The following is a 13,720-nucleotide window of genomic DNA, read 5'->3' on the forward strand; positions in this document are numbered from 1 at the left end:
TTTTTAAACATTTTATTTAACTTTTATTGAGAGTTTGCCATGTCTGGCCCCAGACTGACTATAGGGAGGAGACGGAGAGAAAGAGAATGAAGGGGAAGAGAAGTAAAAAAGAGATGAAGGGGAGGGAGTCAAGGAGACCCAGGTAAACTGGTGATGTTAAGGAATGACTGAGCTAAATATCCGAGCCACAGCATTGGCAACACTGAAACCGTGAGGCCCAAATTTTAGGAACCAAATTTAAAAAGTGCCTGTCGAACTGGGGGACTGGGGCTCGGTGGGTGGGTAGGAGAGAGAACCTGGGGACACTGGCGGCGGCCACTGGTGATATCCTTCCAGTTCCTATTGCTTTGGTTTGTGGGCTCCATACTTGGTAGTGCTTGGGGGTCTTCCAGGCTCAGTGCTCAGGAGACCTTAGGGGACCAAAATCAGGGCCCCTTCATGAAAATCATGTGCTCTAGCCCTTTCGGCTATTACCGTGGGCCCTCTTTGTTTGTTTTTTGGGTCACACCCAGCGAAGCTCAGGGGTCACTCCTGGCTCTGCTGGGAATCAAACCCGGTTGGCCGCGTGCAAGGCAAACGTCCTACCCACTGTGCTATCACTCCAGCACCAGGCCCTCTCTTCTTTGGGAGTCTCCCAAGTGGTGCTCCCAGAAATTCAAGGCTGACGATTCACTGCAAAGACCAAAGATAGAGATGTGATGGTATTCAGAGGTTACCCCGTCACCCCACTGGGTCTGCCTGCCCTCTGCAAAAAACCGACACTCTAGAGACTCAAGGGATCACGCACATACATCACATATCTGAGGCTTTAAGTTAAATCCCCAGCATGATCAGGTGTGGCCCTTAATAAAAAAAAATCCATCACACTGTACAGCCTTAGAAAAAGTGAATTCTTTCTTCTCTTCAAGTTTCTGAGCTACACCCCCATGGTGTTCAGGGCTCTCTCCTAGTTCTATACTCAGGGATCATTCATGGTGGGACGGGGGTGCTGGGATCAAGCCTAGGTCTGCCACGTGCATGATCCCTCCAGCCCCACAGTCACAGGCAACTGACAGGAAGCTTCCACCCCAGGGACAAGCTCCAACAGCTGAAACTGAGGATGCATGGTCAGAGGGTTCCACCCTCAGGTTTTATCAAGGCCCTGAAAGTCATGGGAGTTATTCTCAACAACCAAGACCTTCTAGACCGAAAGAGTTTTTGTTAAGAAATATGCTTCACAGAGCTCTTTACAAGAGGCTTTTCTTTCTTTTGGGCTACATCTGCCAGGGATCACTCCTGGCAGTGCTCAGGGGACTGTGCAGGGTCCATGAATTGAACCCAGGTTGGCGGTGTGAAAAGTGGGTAAGGACCCACTGTACCATCCTATGATCTGCGAACAAGCTTTTGGAAATCCTTATCAAACCAAGAAAGAAGGGGCCCCAGCAGGCGTGGCCAAGACAGACCTGCCCTTCCGGTCTGACCTCAACAGGGAGCCCCATCAGGAAGGGAAGAAAGGAAAATGCACTGTCCACAGAGAAGCCACAGACAGAAACAAGAATGGCAGAGTCGGTGTCCATTCTGTCCACAGATGGGCGCAGGCAGAGACAGAAACACGAGTGCACCATGGGCTGGAGAGACAGTGCAGTGGGGAGGTGCTTGCCTTGTATGTGGTCAACCTGGGTTTGATCCCCGACACCCCATATGGCCCCCAGAGCAGTGCCAACAATGATCCCTGTGCACAGCGCTAGGAGTAAGCCCTGAGCACCAAAGTCTTGAGCACAGCATTTGGGAGGGAGGCAGGAAGGAAGAAAGGAAGGAAGGGAGGGAGGGAGGAAGGGAGGGAGGGGTGGCGGCAGGCAGGCTATAAAACATGAAGGTCTTTTTTTAACACTCAGCATGCAGGGTCCAAGTGCTGGCAAAATACAATTTCCTCTTGGGTTCGCTGTTTTCTTTTTCCCTGGGGTGGAAGCTTCCTCTAAGTTTGCTGTGACTGAGGGGCTGGAGCGATCACACAGCGGGTGGGCTGCAGGCCTTGCACGCGGCCGCTTGCCAGGCACTGCCAAGCAAGGGCAGAGATTATCTCCCAGGGCTCAAGGTGGTACTACCCGTGGGGCAGGAGCATCCCAGCCACCTGGTCCTCAGAGCAGGCGACTGAGATTCACAGAGCCACTGCTTTCAGGAAATGAGAGAGAGGCTCCAAGGAGGCGTTCAGATAAGGCTTGATTTGGGCTGTAATAAGTTAAGAGTAGAATAAGGAGCCAGGGATGCTGCTCGGGGGTAGAGTGAGAGTCTTTCAAGTTTAAGCAATGCGTGGTATGCCCGTCTCCTCAAATAAAGAGTAAAGTTGGGCCAGAGAGATAGTGCAGGGGTGAAAGCACAAGCCTTATATGGGGCCATCATCTGGTACCACATGAGATCTTCTGAGCATAACTAGGCGTGATCCCTGAGCATAGAATCAGGAGTAAACCCCGAGCATCAGTGAGTTTGCTTCTCCCCGACCCCCCAAAATAAAAAAAAAACCCTCCACAAAAAGCCAAAAATAGAAACAAAAATTAGTTTCTAAAAAAAGTTATGGGGGCTGGAGTGATAGCATAGCGGGTAGGGCGTTTGCCTTGCATGCAGCCAACCCGGGTTCGATTCCAAGCATCCCATATGGTTCCCCATGCACCGCCAGGAGTAATTCCTGAGTGCAGAGCCAGGAGTAATGCCTGAGCATTGCTGGGTGTGACCCAAAGAGAAAAAAAAATAAATAAAAATAAAAATTAAAAAAAAAAAAAATAAAGCTATGGTGAAAAAAGTCAAATAAGAAAGCTCTGGAGTGCCTGATTTGCTTCCAGGAGGCCCAAGATTGATCCTTGGTTCTACTTGGGTTTCCTCAGTACCACTGGGGGTGACTCTCCCCCCAGTACAGGGTCGGAAGTAGTCCCTGAGCATCGCTGGGTAGGGAGCACTAGCTCAGCAGGCTGAAGGTAAGCTCTGCTCATTGGAGGTTAGGGTTTGAGCTCTGAAGACCACAATGCTACCTGCCAGCAGAGCCCGGAGTAGCCCCAGAGCAGTGCCACTGGGTGTGACCCCCCAACAATAGACAGGGGGGAAATAGTCAAATAAACACAAATCTACATGGATTCAAATAATGGCCTTGACGAGCTGGCTGGCAGCAGTGCCTCCCGTCTTCCAGCAGTGCGTGCCCACCCATCAGCTCCAGAAGCGCCCAGCTCACAGACCCCAATGAAGTGACATGAAGTCACATTTTGACATGAAAACAGGCTTTTCGGAGAGAGCATAATCAAGGGAAGCGCAAAGTTCCCTGTGCCCTGTTTCCAAATGACCATAGGATTTACAAAATACAATTCTTTTCTTCTGGACCCAAAATAATACAGCCAATTTTATCCTCAAAGGTGTTTCTGTGTGGCACCTAAAAATAGGCGTATGGAGGGGCCAGAGTGACTGTCCAGAGGACAGGGTGCTTACTTTGCACACAGCCAACCTGGGTTTGATCCCCAGCACCCCAGAGGTTCCCCAAACCCTGCCTGGAATGATCCCTGGATGCAGAGCCAGAAGTAACCTGAGGACAACCAGGTGTGGCCCCCAAATGAAACAAAAACAAAAAATAGACTTATGGGAACCAGGAAGAGCAGCAGCAACAACTTTGGTTTCTGTTTTTTAAATTTTATTTTGGGGGCTGGAGTGATGGCACAGCAGGTAGGGCGCTTGCCTTGCACGCGGCCGACCTAGGTACGATTCCAGCATCCCGTATGGTCCCCCGAGCACCGCCAGGAGTAATTCCCGAGTGCAGAGCCAGAAGTAACCCCTGAGCATTGCTGGGTGTGACCCAAAAAGAAAAAAGGTAAAGGCCCTCCCGTTGATCGTCGATTTGCTCGAGCGGGCCCAGTAACGTTTCCATTGGAGACTTTGTTGTTACTGTGTCTGGCATATCGAATACTCTCGGTAGCTTGCCAGGCTCTCCGAGAGGGGCGGAGGAATCGAACTCGGGTCGGCCATGTTGGCCGCTTGTAAGGCGAATGCCCTACCCGCTGTGCTATCGCTGGAGCCATAGCGATAGCACAAAAAGAAAAAATTTTTTTTAAAATTTTACTTATTTTTTTGCTTTTTGGGTCACACCCAGCAATGCAGAGGAGTTACTCATGGCTCATGCACTCAGGAATTACTCCTGGTGGTGCTCGGGGGACCATATGGGATGCTGGGAATCGAACCCGGGTCGGCCGCGGCAAGGCAAACGCCCTACCTGCTGTGCTATCACTCCAGTCCTTGTTTTTTAAATTTTAGACTGAAGTAGAATCTCTTCTGCTGTTTCTGGTGTGGCCTATTATCTTAGCAAGCAAGAAACCCTCTCAGGCTGATAATATTCATTAATATTTTAGAGAAACATCAAAAAGTATTGGTCATGGGTAAGAATGGAGGTGAGAATGCAGATTACCTACCAAATCGCTTAGAATCAGTGAGTTCAAATGCTGTTTCTGAAGTAAAAGCAAGGGGGGGTTCAGGGGACCATGTGGGGGTGGCTGGGGGAAGGACCTCACTTTTTAGACAAGTCTGAACAATGTCCCAAGTTATTTCAAATTAAGTTCTTTTCTTTCTTTACCCTGGAAACTGCTAAAAATGGAAGAGGAAACGGATGTCTCAATTTTATAGACTGATTAAAAAAAAGGAAGTCCAATCTAGGTCAGCTGTATCATTAAAGCTGATTTTATTTTGAAGGAGAGGCAGCTTTCAGAGTAATATAAATTGAGGAAAAGTATTACTTCTGGAGGAGAAGCTTAAGAGTTGGGGTGGAATACAGATAAAGATCATGGAATTCCTACCTTAATAGTTTTCTACCTATTAAAACTTCCTACTGTAATAGGTCAAGAAGAGGAATTTTTATTTACTTTTTTTTTTTTTTAGCCAGACCCAGCGTTGCTTAGGGCTTACTCCTAGCTCTGTGTCAGGCATCATTCCTGGAGGGGTTCAGGGGACCATGTGGGGGGGCCTGGGGATTGAATCTAGATTGGCCATGTGCAAGGCAAGTGTGTTACCCTCTGTACTATTCTCTGACTCTTCTTAATTTATATATATATATATATATATATATATATATATATATATATATATATAATATATATATATATATTTGGTTTTTGGGCTACACCTGGCAGTGTTCAGGTCTTACTTCTGGCTTTGCACTCAGGGGTCACATGGGGTGCTGGGAATTGGACCTGAGTCAGTTGTGTGCAAGGCAAGCACTCTACCCCTTAGTACAATCAATCCTTCTCTTAAAAAAAAATGTTCGGGGCTGGAGCGATAGCACAGTGGGTAGGAGCATTTGCCTTGCATGCAGCCAACCCGCGTTCATGTCCCAGCATCCCATATGGTCTCCTGAGCACCGCCAGCAGTAATTCCTGAGTGCAGAGCCAGGAAGAACCCCTGTGCATCACTGGGTGTGACCCAAAAAGCAAATAAATAAAACATTTAAAAAATGTTTGGTTTGGGGGCCACCCCTGCTGTGCTCGAGGGACGGGGCGTGGGCCTCCCACACCGAGTCTCTCCCGTGCCCGGTCCTCTGCATTTTCTCTCAGGCTCATGAGGAGGAAGCTTATTTTTGGCACAACTGGCAGAGTTTAGAAAGCGGCATCATTTGAGAGTGTTGAAGGTGGGGGAAGGTACGGGGAAATGAAAAAACAGAGCAGGCACCACGCCCAAAGCGTTCTGAGAGCAGAGAACGGCTGGGCCCCAGCCTGGAGTGAAGGAAAGGGGGAAGGGCAGGGCCGGTGACTGCCACTGTGTGAGTGAGGGGCGCCCATTCCAGCTCTGAGCTAGGACATAGGGTGTGAACTTGCTCCTAATCACCCCACAGATCTTCAGAATATCCCACATTCATGCTCTGGGGGCCTTGAGGGATGGTACCTGGCAGCGCTCAGGGACCATTTGTAGAGCTGGGGATCAAACAGGTGTGCAAGGCAAACACCGTCCCTGCTGCGCTGTCTTTCTGGCCCTGGACGACCCCCCATTTACGGATGAGAGTTCTGAGCAGAGGAGGGATGAAGCCACAGGGCAGAGGTCGGAGTTCACATCTGACCTCTTTCCCAGGATGCTCCAGGGCCTCTTCATGTTAAGGAAGTGGCTGGTGGTACCAGAGAGATGCCAGCACCCCATACTTCAGCAGTGCAGGGAAGCATGAGGTGCCGTGGGAAAGCCCCGCACCCCAGGAGGCCAGCACTGGGCCCTCACCTGACCGTGCCGCTGAACAGCACCGGCTCCTGCGGGATGATGGAGAGTTTGCTCCGGAGGTCAGCCAGGCCGATGTCACTGATCCTCACCCCATCTATCTTGATGCAGCCTCCACATAACTCCACCAGCCGGAACAGGGCCATCCCCAGGGAGGACTTGCCTGAGGAGGGAGGAGATATGAAGGAAAGGAGCTCAAGGCACTGCATCTTTGAGGACCGGGGAGCTCAAGGCATTGCATCTGTGAGGACCGGGGAGCTCAAGACACTGCATCTGTGAGGATCTTGCTGGGTTTTCTACCTCAGCAGAGTGGACTGCCTTTAGTGGATCTTTATTTTGACTGAAGTAGAAAATGATTTCATCTCAGTCACTATCTCGGCTGGATCCGACTGAGCTAATGTATGAAACAAGAGCTAGAACAGAAAAGACAATGAACATCCCTGTCACAGCTACTGTGGATCAAGCACCGACAGGTCAATCCTTCATATAAGGCCTGAGAAGGAGAGGGAGGAAGCAGGACTCCTCGGGAGCATCCGGTATAAACAGGCTCCTCTGTGCCTCAGGGTCGGGCACGCAGGGCTCAGGGCTCCGAGGCCAGGTGCCGAGACCCGCGACCTTGATCTTATAGTCAGGAGGGAGAAACCAGGGTCTTTGTTCTGCTCTGTCCTGACTATCGCCAAGAGAGACACACAGCAAGGCTTCGCATGGCCCTGGCAGCAACTGGAGGACTGACACTCTGACTCAGAAGGGAAGGTGTTGGCTGCAGAGAGAGGCAGGGCGGCCGCCTGGGCGGGGCTCTGAGCCTCGTCTAAGTGAGGCCCTGGGTTTGACCCCGAGTACTGCCTCCTAACAAAGAAAGAAAGAAAGAAAGAAAGAAAGAAAGAAAGAAAGAAAGAAAGAAAGAGTGGGTTAGGGGATAAAAAAGGAGTTGTGTATAGTGATGGTAAACCTAACAGCTGTTCTTTTTTTTTTTTTCTGCTTTTTGGGTCACACCTGGTGATGCACAGGGAATTACCCCTGGCGATGCTCAGGGGACCATATGGGATGCTGGGAATCAAACCCGGCTCAGCTGTTTCAGTCGTACAATGATCAAATACCCATCCCTCCACCAGGGCACATTCTCCACCACCAATGTCCCCCGTAAACCCCCCCCATCCCACCCTCTCCCTGTTTCTATGGCAGACAATTTCCCCCTTACTCTCTCTCTACTTATGGGTATTATGGTTTGATTCTTAACCGAATCTTTATGTGAACAATTATGTAATTCAAGACAATAACTCCAGTCCCCCCCCCCCCCCACCTCACTACCGCCGATTCCTGACACATTTGGCCTATCCGTCTTTTTTCTCAGAATTGAGATCATCCTAAGACACAATAAATGAAGCACTATTTAAAAAAAAAAAAAAACCTTACATTATATAACACTCACTCAACCATTTTTTTAAAAAAATCTTTTCTTTCTTTTTGAGGTGCTGGGGATTAAACCCAGGGCTAAAACGTTTTCAAGTTAAAATCTTTGTGTCTGTGACATATGTCCTCAGGTGGCTGCACTCTTGTTCCACCGCCCCACAGTGTCAGACATTTAGTTGACCCCAGACTTACTACAACAATGTTGTGGAGCCTCGTGCTCAGCCTTGGCTCCTACCTCAGATGCTTTCCTGGGGGCAGATTCAGGAATGTCCAAAGAACAGGGGCGCCATATGCACACAGTGTCTGACACTGCTCTGGTTACTTTTCATCAATCCTTTACATCACGGCTGAGGTGCCTGTTTCGAGTGGCTGAAGTACCTTCCCTCACGTGGACACGGGGCCCCCACCATCCTCCCGCCTCACCCCAGAGCTACTTTGTCTAGCCAGCAGCCAGGAGGGAACAAATACCCTGCTTCGCATCTGGGTCAGCAGCCACACCCTGGGCAGAACCCCTGTCAAGCCACTTCGCGGGAACCCCGAAACACCCCTCTTCCAAAGGGCGCCAGACACCAACTTGAGCTGGGGGTTTGAGTCTGAATGTAGCAGACAGTTCCCACTGAGGCCATCTCCTCTCTGGAACACAGTTTCCTCCTGGGTCTCTGGTAGGCAGTCCCTTCTCTAGTCATGAGGGACTGCCAAACAGGGAGGGCAACAGAGATCTTTTAAAAAAAACTTTTGATTAGGCACCAGGGTTGACAAGACTATTCCTGGCACCTCTCACGGGCGTGAGGCGGGTTCTAACTCCAGCACGGCCAAAATGAAAGAACAGAACTGCACAAGACAAGGCCTCTGTGACTACTGACTACTGTGGTGTGTTTACCTCCTGTAGGGGAAGGCAGGGACATGAGGCAGAGCTCTGGAGGGTGGAACTCTGATTGGAAAGTGGGAACTTGAGGGAGAAAGCATTCAGCGCTTTGGGCCTAATCACTTCTTTTCTTTTCTTTTCTTTTCTTTTCTTTTTGCTTCTTTTTTGGTCTTTGGTCCATTCCTGGCAGTGTTCAGGGCTTACTCCTTGCTCTGTGCGCAGGGGTCACTCCTGACAAGCTCAGGGGACCACATGTGGTGCTGGGGTTGAACCCTGGGTAGCTGTGTGCAAGGCAATCACCCCGCTTACTGCACTATCACTCCAGGCCCCTGGCTAACATTCTTTCCAGTGTGAAAAAATCCAGAGGTGCACCAGCGAGACAGAGTAGGAGTTATGGCAATTGTCTTGCACATGGCTGAGCCTGGTTCAATGTTGGCACCGCACATGGTCCTACGAGCACTGAACAAGGAGGGATCCCTGAGCACAGAGCCAGAAATAAGCCCTGAGTACCCTGGGTGTGGCCCAAACAAGAAAAAAAAATCTAGAAGCAGAGTCCTATTTTAACATGAAACAAATTATTTCTGCTAGGAAATGGCACCCTTTCTTCATACCAATTTCACTGGTCAGAAAAATAAGAGATTTGTATAATTTATGCCGGCTAAGTCCCAAAAGGCAATATTATTATTATCATTTTTTTGTTTTTGGGCCACACTCAATGGTGCTCATGACTTCCTGGGTCTGCACTCACAGATCACTCCTGGTGGGGTTCAGGTGGCCATACAGGGTGCCAGGAATCCAGCCCGGGTTGGCTGTGTGCAGGGCAAGCACCTTAGCCATTGCACCATCTCTCCAGCTCCTTTTATCATCATTGACCTCACTTGGTGATGCTCGGGGATCATGGTCACCAGTGCTCAGGGGATCACACAGTGTCAGGGGCCAAACCCAGGCCCTCCCACTGAGCCATCTCTTGGCCCCAAGGCACTTTTTCAGAAGGCAAAAGTAACAGACTGAAGACCATGCAGTGTGAGGAATTGATCCACCACTTGAAAGGCAAATACCTTAATCCCTGCAGTACTTGTCTGGCCCTGAAGGAATACTTTTATGATTAGAAAAATGTCATGAAAGCAGGGTTGAAAGTAAGCTTTAAAGTTGGTTTCACAAAAGACCCAAGACACTGGTCCCTTGTGGCATGGTGAGCTAGTTGGCACGGTAAGAGAGCAAAGGTCAATGAAGAGCAAGTCAGAGTCCCCGGTGTACCCAGAGCAGCTTGGAGAAGTACGTGCAGAGAGGGACACACACACATATACCGAGGTGCCTGCAGAAAGGCCTTTGTACACATGCATGCACGCGCACACAGACAGACACACACACACAGACACAGACACACACACAGACACACACAGACACATGCGCTTACCTGATCCCGTCCGGCCCACAATGCCAATCTTCTCCTTTGGTTTGATGGTGAAGGACACTTTCTTCAGGACCAGGGGGAGGTTTTCCTGGTACCTCATTTCTGCATTCTCAAAGGCCACTTCTCCTTCCTGAGGCCAGTCAGGGGAGGGAGCCTTGTTCTTAATCCTGGCAGGTGCTTCCAGAGAGAGCGTCTGGGGAGAGAAAAGGGGCCAGGTCAGACTGCCCACAGACTCGAGGGGCGCTGCAAACGAACCAAGACGACCCTCGAGGCCACACTGAGGCAGCAACTGTTTATTTAATGGAATCTATTTTTGCCGGTGCTGGGGACTGAACCGGGGCCTCAGATGTGTGAAGCATGTGCCCTACCATTGGCTCCATCCTCTGACAGAGCAAAGGCTCACCACCAGGACCCTGGTGGGGTTCAGGTGGCCATACAGGGTGCCAGGAATCCAGCAGACACAGCACCGTGGCGACCACATTTCCATTTAGAGTTTCCAGGGTCTACTAAGCAGTCATAAGTGAGGACTGCAGCTTCACTTCAACACTGCCCGTTTTCCTTTTCTCTCTCTCTCTTCTTTTTTTTTTTTTTGGTTTTTGGGCCACACTTGGCATATTCAGGAGTTACTCAGGAATCACTCGTGGTGGGGCCTGTGGGGACCACATGCATGCCAGGGATCAAACTGGGGTTGTCTGTGGGCAAAGCTAGTGCCTCTTTTTTTGTTTCTTGGTCACATGGGGGATGTGCTCAGGGTTTACTCCTGGCTCTGTTCTCTGGGTCCTGGTGATGCTTAAGGGACCATACATGGTATCAGGGATCAAAGTTGGAGCAGCCATAAGCAAGGCAAACACCTTAACCCGTGCACTCTCTCTTTTAACCCGTGCACACTTTTAAGAAACAACTTAAAAGGAGTTCAGAGGAACAGACTTTTAGATTTGTAACAAGTCCTGGGGAGAGAGGGTATGACCTGGTAGGGGCCACAATGATAGTACCTCAGTCAGGGCTTTTGCCTTACACGTGGCTGACCTGAGTTCAATCCCTGGCACCCCAACCTACCAGGAGTGATCCCTGAGTGCAGAGCCAGGCGTAAGCCCTGAGCACCACCACGTACAAGCAGACCCCCAACCCAAAACCAAAACCAATCGTAGGCAAATGTTGAATGTGTTGGCTGAACCAAACTAACAAGATTATGAAAGCTTTGGAAACTGGCTGGTGAACCGAAGTTCTCTTTGTTTGTTTTGAGAAGCAGATCCAGAGGCGCTCAGGGCTTACTTCTTGCTCTGTGCTCAAGAATAACTCTTGCAGGTCTCTTGGGGATCATATGTGGTACCCAGGTCTACTGCATGCCAAGGCGAAGCTCTACCCACTGTGCTATCTCTCCAGCTCAGAACCAAAGTTATTCATCAGGCATAATTCACAAATACACTTAGAAACCTTCATGCTATTCTCTCTTCCATGCCACCCATATTGGGGAGACAGATGGGCCCACTCCCCACCCAAGAAGAGCAAAGGAAACAAGGGGCTTTGGACCTCGCCAGGCCACCGTGCCCAGGACGATGCCCCACGGCGGCAGACCGACCTTGATGTAGTGGTTGATCCTCTCCACAGAGGTGAAGCGAGCTTCGGTCTCGGAGGCCAGTCTGACAGTGAACTGGAACAGCCCGGTTAACTGGTGACAGAAAGCAAAGCTCTGTAAGGGAGTTTGTTATCACGACACCCCGGGCATCAGCCAAAAAATTCTCCCTGCAGGGGGCCAAAGCGGGTTCCTGGAGGAACCAGCTGGGCACAGATAGCAACTGGAAAAAAGACATTCTCTTTATTTATTTATTTTGCTTTTTTTGGGTCACATCCAGCAATGCACAGGGATTACTCCTGGCTCACGCACTCAGGAATAGCTCCTAGCGGTGCTTGGGGGACCATATGGGATGCTGGGAATCGAACCCGGGTCAGCCGTGTGCAAGGCAACCGCCCTACCCGCTGTGCTATTGCTCCAGCCCCTTTATTTTTTTTTATTGAATCACCATGAGATACAGTTACAAGCTTTCATGTTTGAGTTACAATCATACAATGTTCAAACATCTCTTCACCATCTCTTCACCAGTGCACATTCCCTATCCCCAATCTCCCCAGTATACCACCCTTTCCCCTCCTCCCCCTGCCTCCCTGGCAGACAATTTCCCCCATACTCTCTCTCTACTTTTGAGCATTAGAGTTTGCAATACAGATACTGAGAGGCCATCACGATTGATCCTTTATCTCCTTTCAGCACACATCTCCCATCCGGACCAATCCCTCCAACCATCCTTGACTCAGTGATCCCTTCTCTATCCCAGCTGCCTTCTCCCCCAGCTCATGAGGCAGGTTTCCAGGTATGGAGCAGTATTCCTGGCCCTGTGTCTACTGCCCTTAGGTGTCAGTCTCATGTTATGTTATGTTATTTATTTTTGCTTTTTGGGTCACACCCGGCGATGCAAAGGGGTTACTCCTGGCTCTGCACTCAGGAATTACCCCTGGCGGTGCTCAGAGGACCATATGGGATGCTGGGAATCAAACCTGGGTTGGCTGCGTGTAAGGCAAATGTCCTACCCGCTGTGCTATTGCTCCATGCCCTCATGTTATTTTATACTCCACAAATGAGAGCAGTCCTTGTATGTCTGTCCCTCTCTTTCTGACTCGTGGCCCCCAGAGCTGCAATCTGGGGTGCAGCTGCGTCAGAGCTTTCCTGCTCTCATTCTTTCCACTTCTGGCCACTCCACTCAGGGCTCAGGGCTCGGGCTTTCCTCCTGTGCCTGCCCCTGCCATGGGCACCACACACATGCACACAGGGCTGCCCATGGCAACTCAAGGAGAGCCCCCAGGAAGGCCAGTGAAGGAAAGCGAGTGAAGTGAGTGGCCCCCAGCCATGGCAGCGCCTCCGGGCATCTGGCACCAGGAGTGGGAAACGGGACTTACAGACACGCTCCCCCATCCTAGGAGCCACAGCAACCTACACCAGGGGCCCCGCTAGGTGTCTCTGAAGATCCACAGGTGCTGGCTTTCCTTTGGCCGCTTTTTTTTTTTTAAAGAAAAACTGCAAACCTAGATGAGAGGTCAACAAAGTGAACTCCTGCACCTTGAAAAATCGGCAACTTGTGCTGGAGCCATAGTACAGCGGGTAGGGCGCCTGCCTTGCATGCAACCAACCCAAGTTCATCCCTGGCATCCCATATGATCCCCTGTGCACTGCCTGCAGTAATTCCTGAGTGCAAAGCCAGGAGTAACCCCTAAGCGTCCCCCGGTGTAACCCAAAAAGCCAGAAAAAAAAAAAGAAAGAAAAAGAAAAAAAGGCCATTCAGGGCCAGAGTGACAGTACAGTGGGTATGGCATTTGCAGACTCAGGTTCAATCCCCAGCACCCCATCTGGTCCCCTGAGACCTCCAGAGTGATCCCTGAGCTTAGATTCAGTAACAAATCAGTAGTAAGCAGAGAACTGCTGGATATGGCCTAACCCCCACCCCCTAAAAAAGAAACCAAAAAATTGGCAACTCCTAGACAGTCTTCTATGAAACACTGTCCCATCCTTCCATTATTATCTGGAAACAAGTTAGAGTCACCATATCATTACACTAATAAGTACTTCACTTTACATCTCCCTAAACTATAGAGACTGCCATCACTTCTAGAAAAAAATAATGTTCATTCCTTCAACTCAACTACCTAATCAGTGCTCAAGTTCCACTTATTCTTTGAAGACCTTTAAAGACCTTTGAAAACCTTCAACCATCCCTGGGACAGGAAGGGTCCATAGATGCAACCGTATTTGAAAATTGGGAGCCTGGAGAGAGGCA

The 13,720-nt window shown here is 50.0% G+C and overlaps 1 protein-coding gene across 1 annotated transcript in view; it reads right to left on the minus strand.

The window, feature by feature from the left end:
- ABCC5 (ATP binding cassette subfamily C member 5) overlaps window positions 1-13,720 on the minus strand; it is a 95,163-nt gene that overhangs the window by 6,880 nt on the left and 74,563 nt on the right. Inside the window, exons 23-25 of the mRNA XM_056121956.1 lie at window positions 11,473-11,562; window positions 9,897-10,086; window positions 6,208-6,367 (exon numbers count right to left, since the gene is read on the minus strand). Coding sequence (XP_055977931.1) covers window positions 6,208-6,367; window positions 9,897-10,086; window positions 11,473-11,562 — 440 coding nt within the window. The remainder of the gene's footprint in view (window positions 1-6,207; window positions 6,368-9,896; window positions 10,087-11,472; window positions 11,563-13,720) is intronic.

The sequence above is a fragment of the Sorex fumeus genome, unplaced genomic scaffold (genome assembly GCF_029834395.1).
Source record: "Sorex fumeus unplaced genomic scaffold, SorFum_2.1 ptg000044l, whole genome shotgun sequence".
NCBI lineage: Eukaryota > Metazoa > Chordata > Mammalia > Eulipotyphla > Soricidae > Sorex > Sorex fumeus.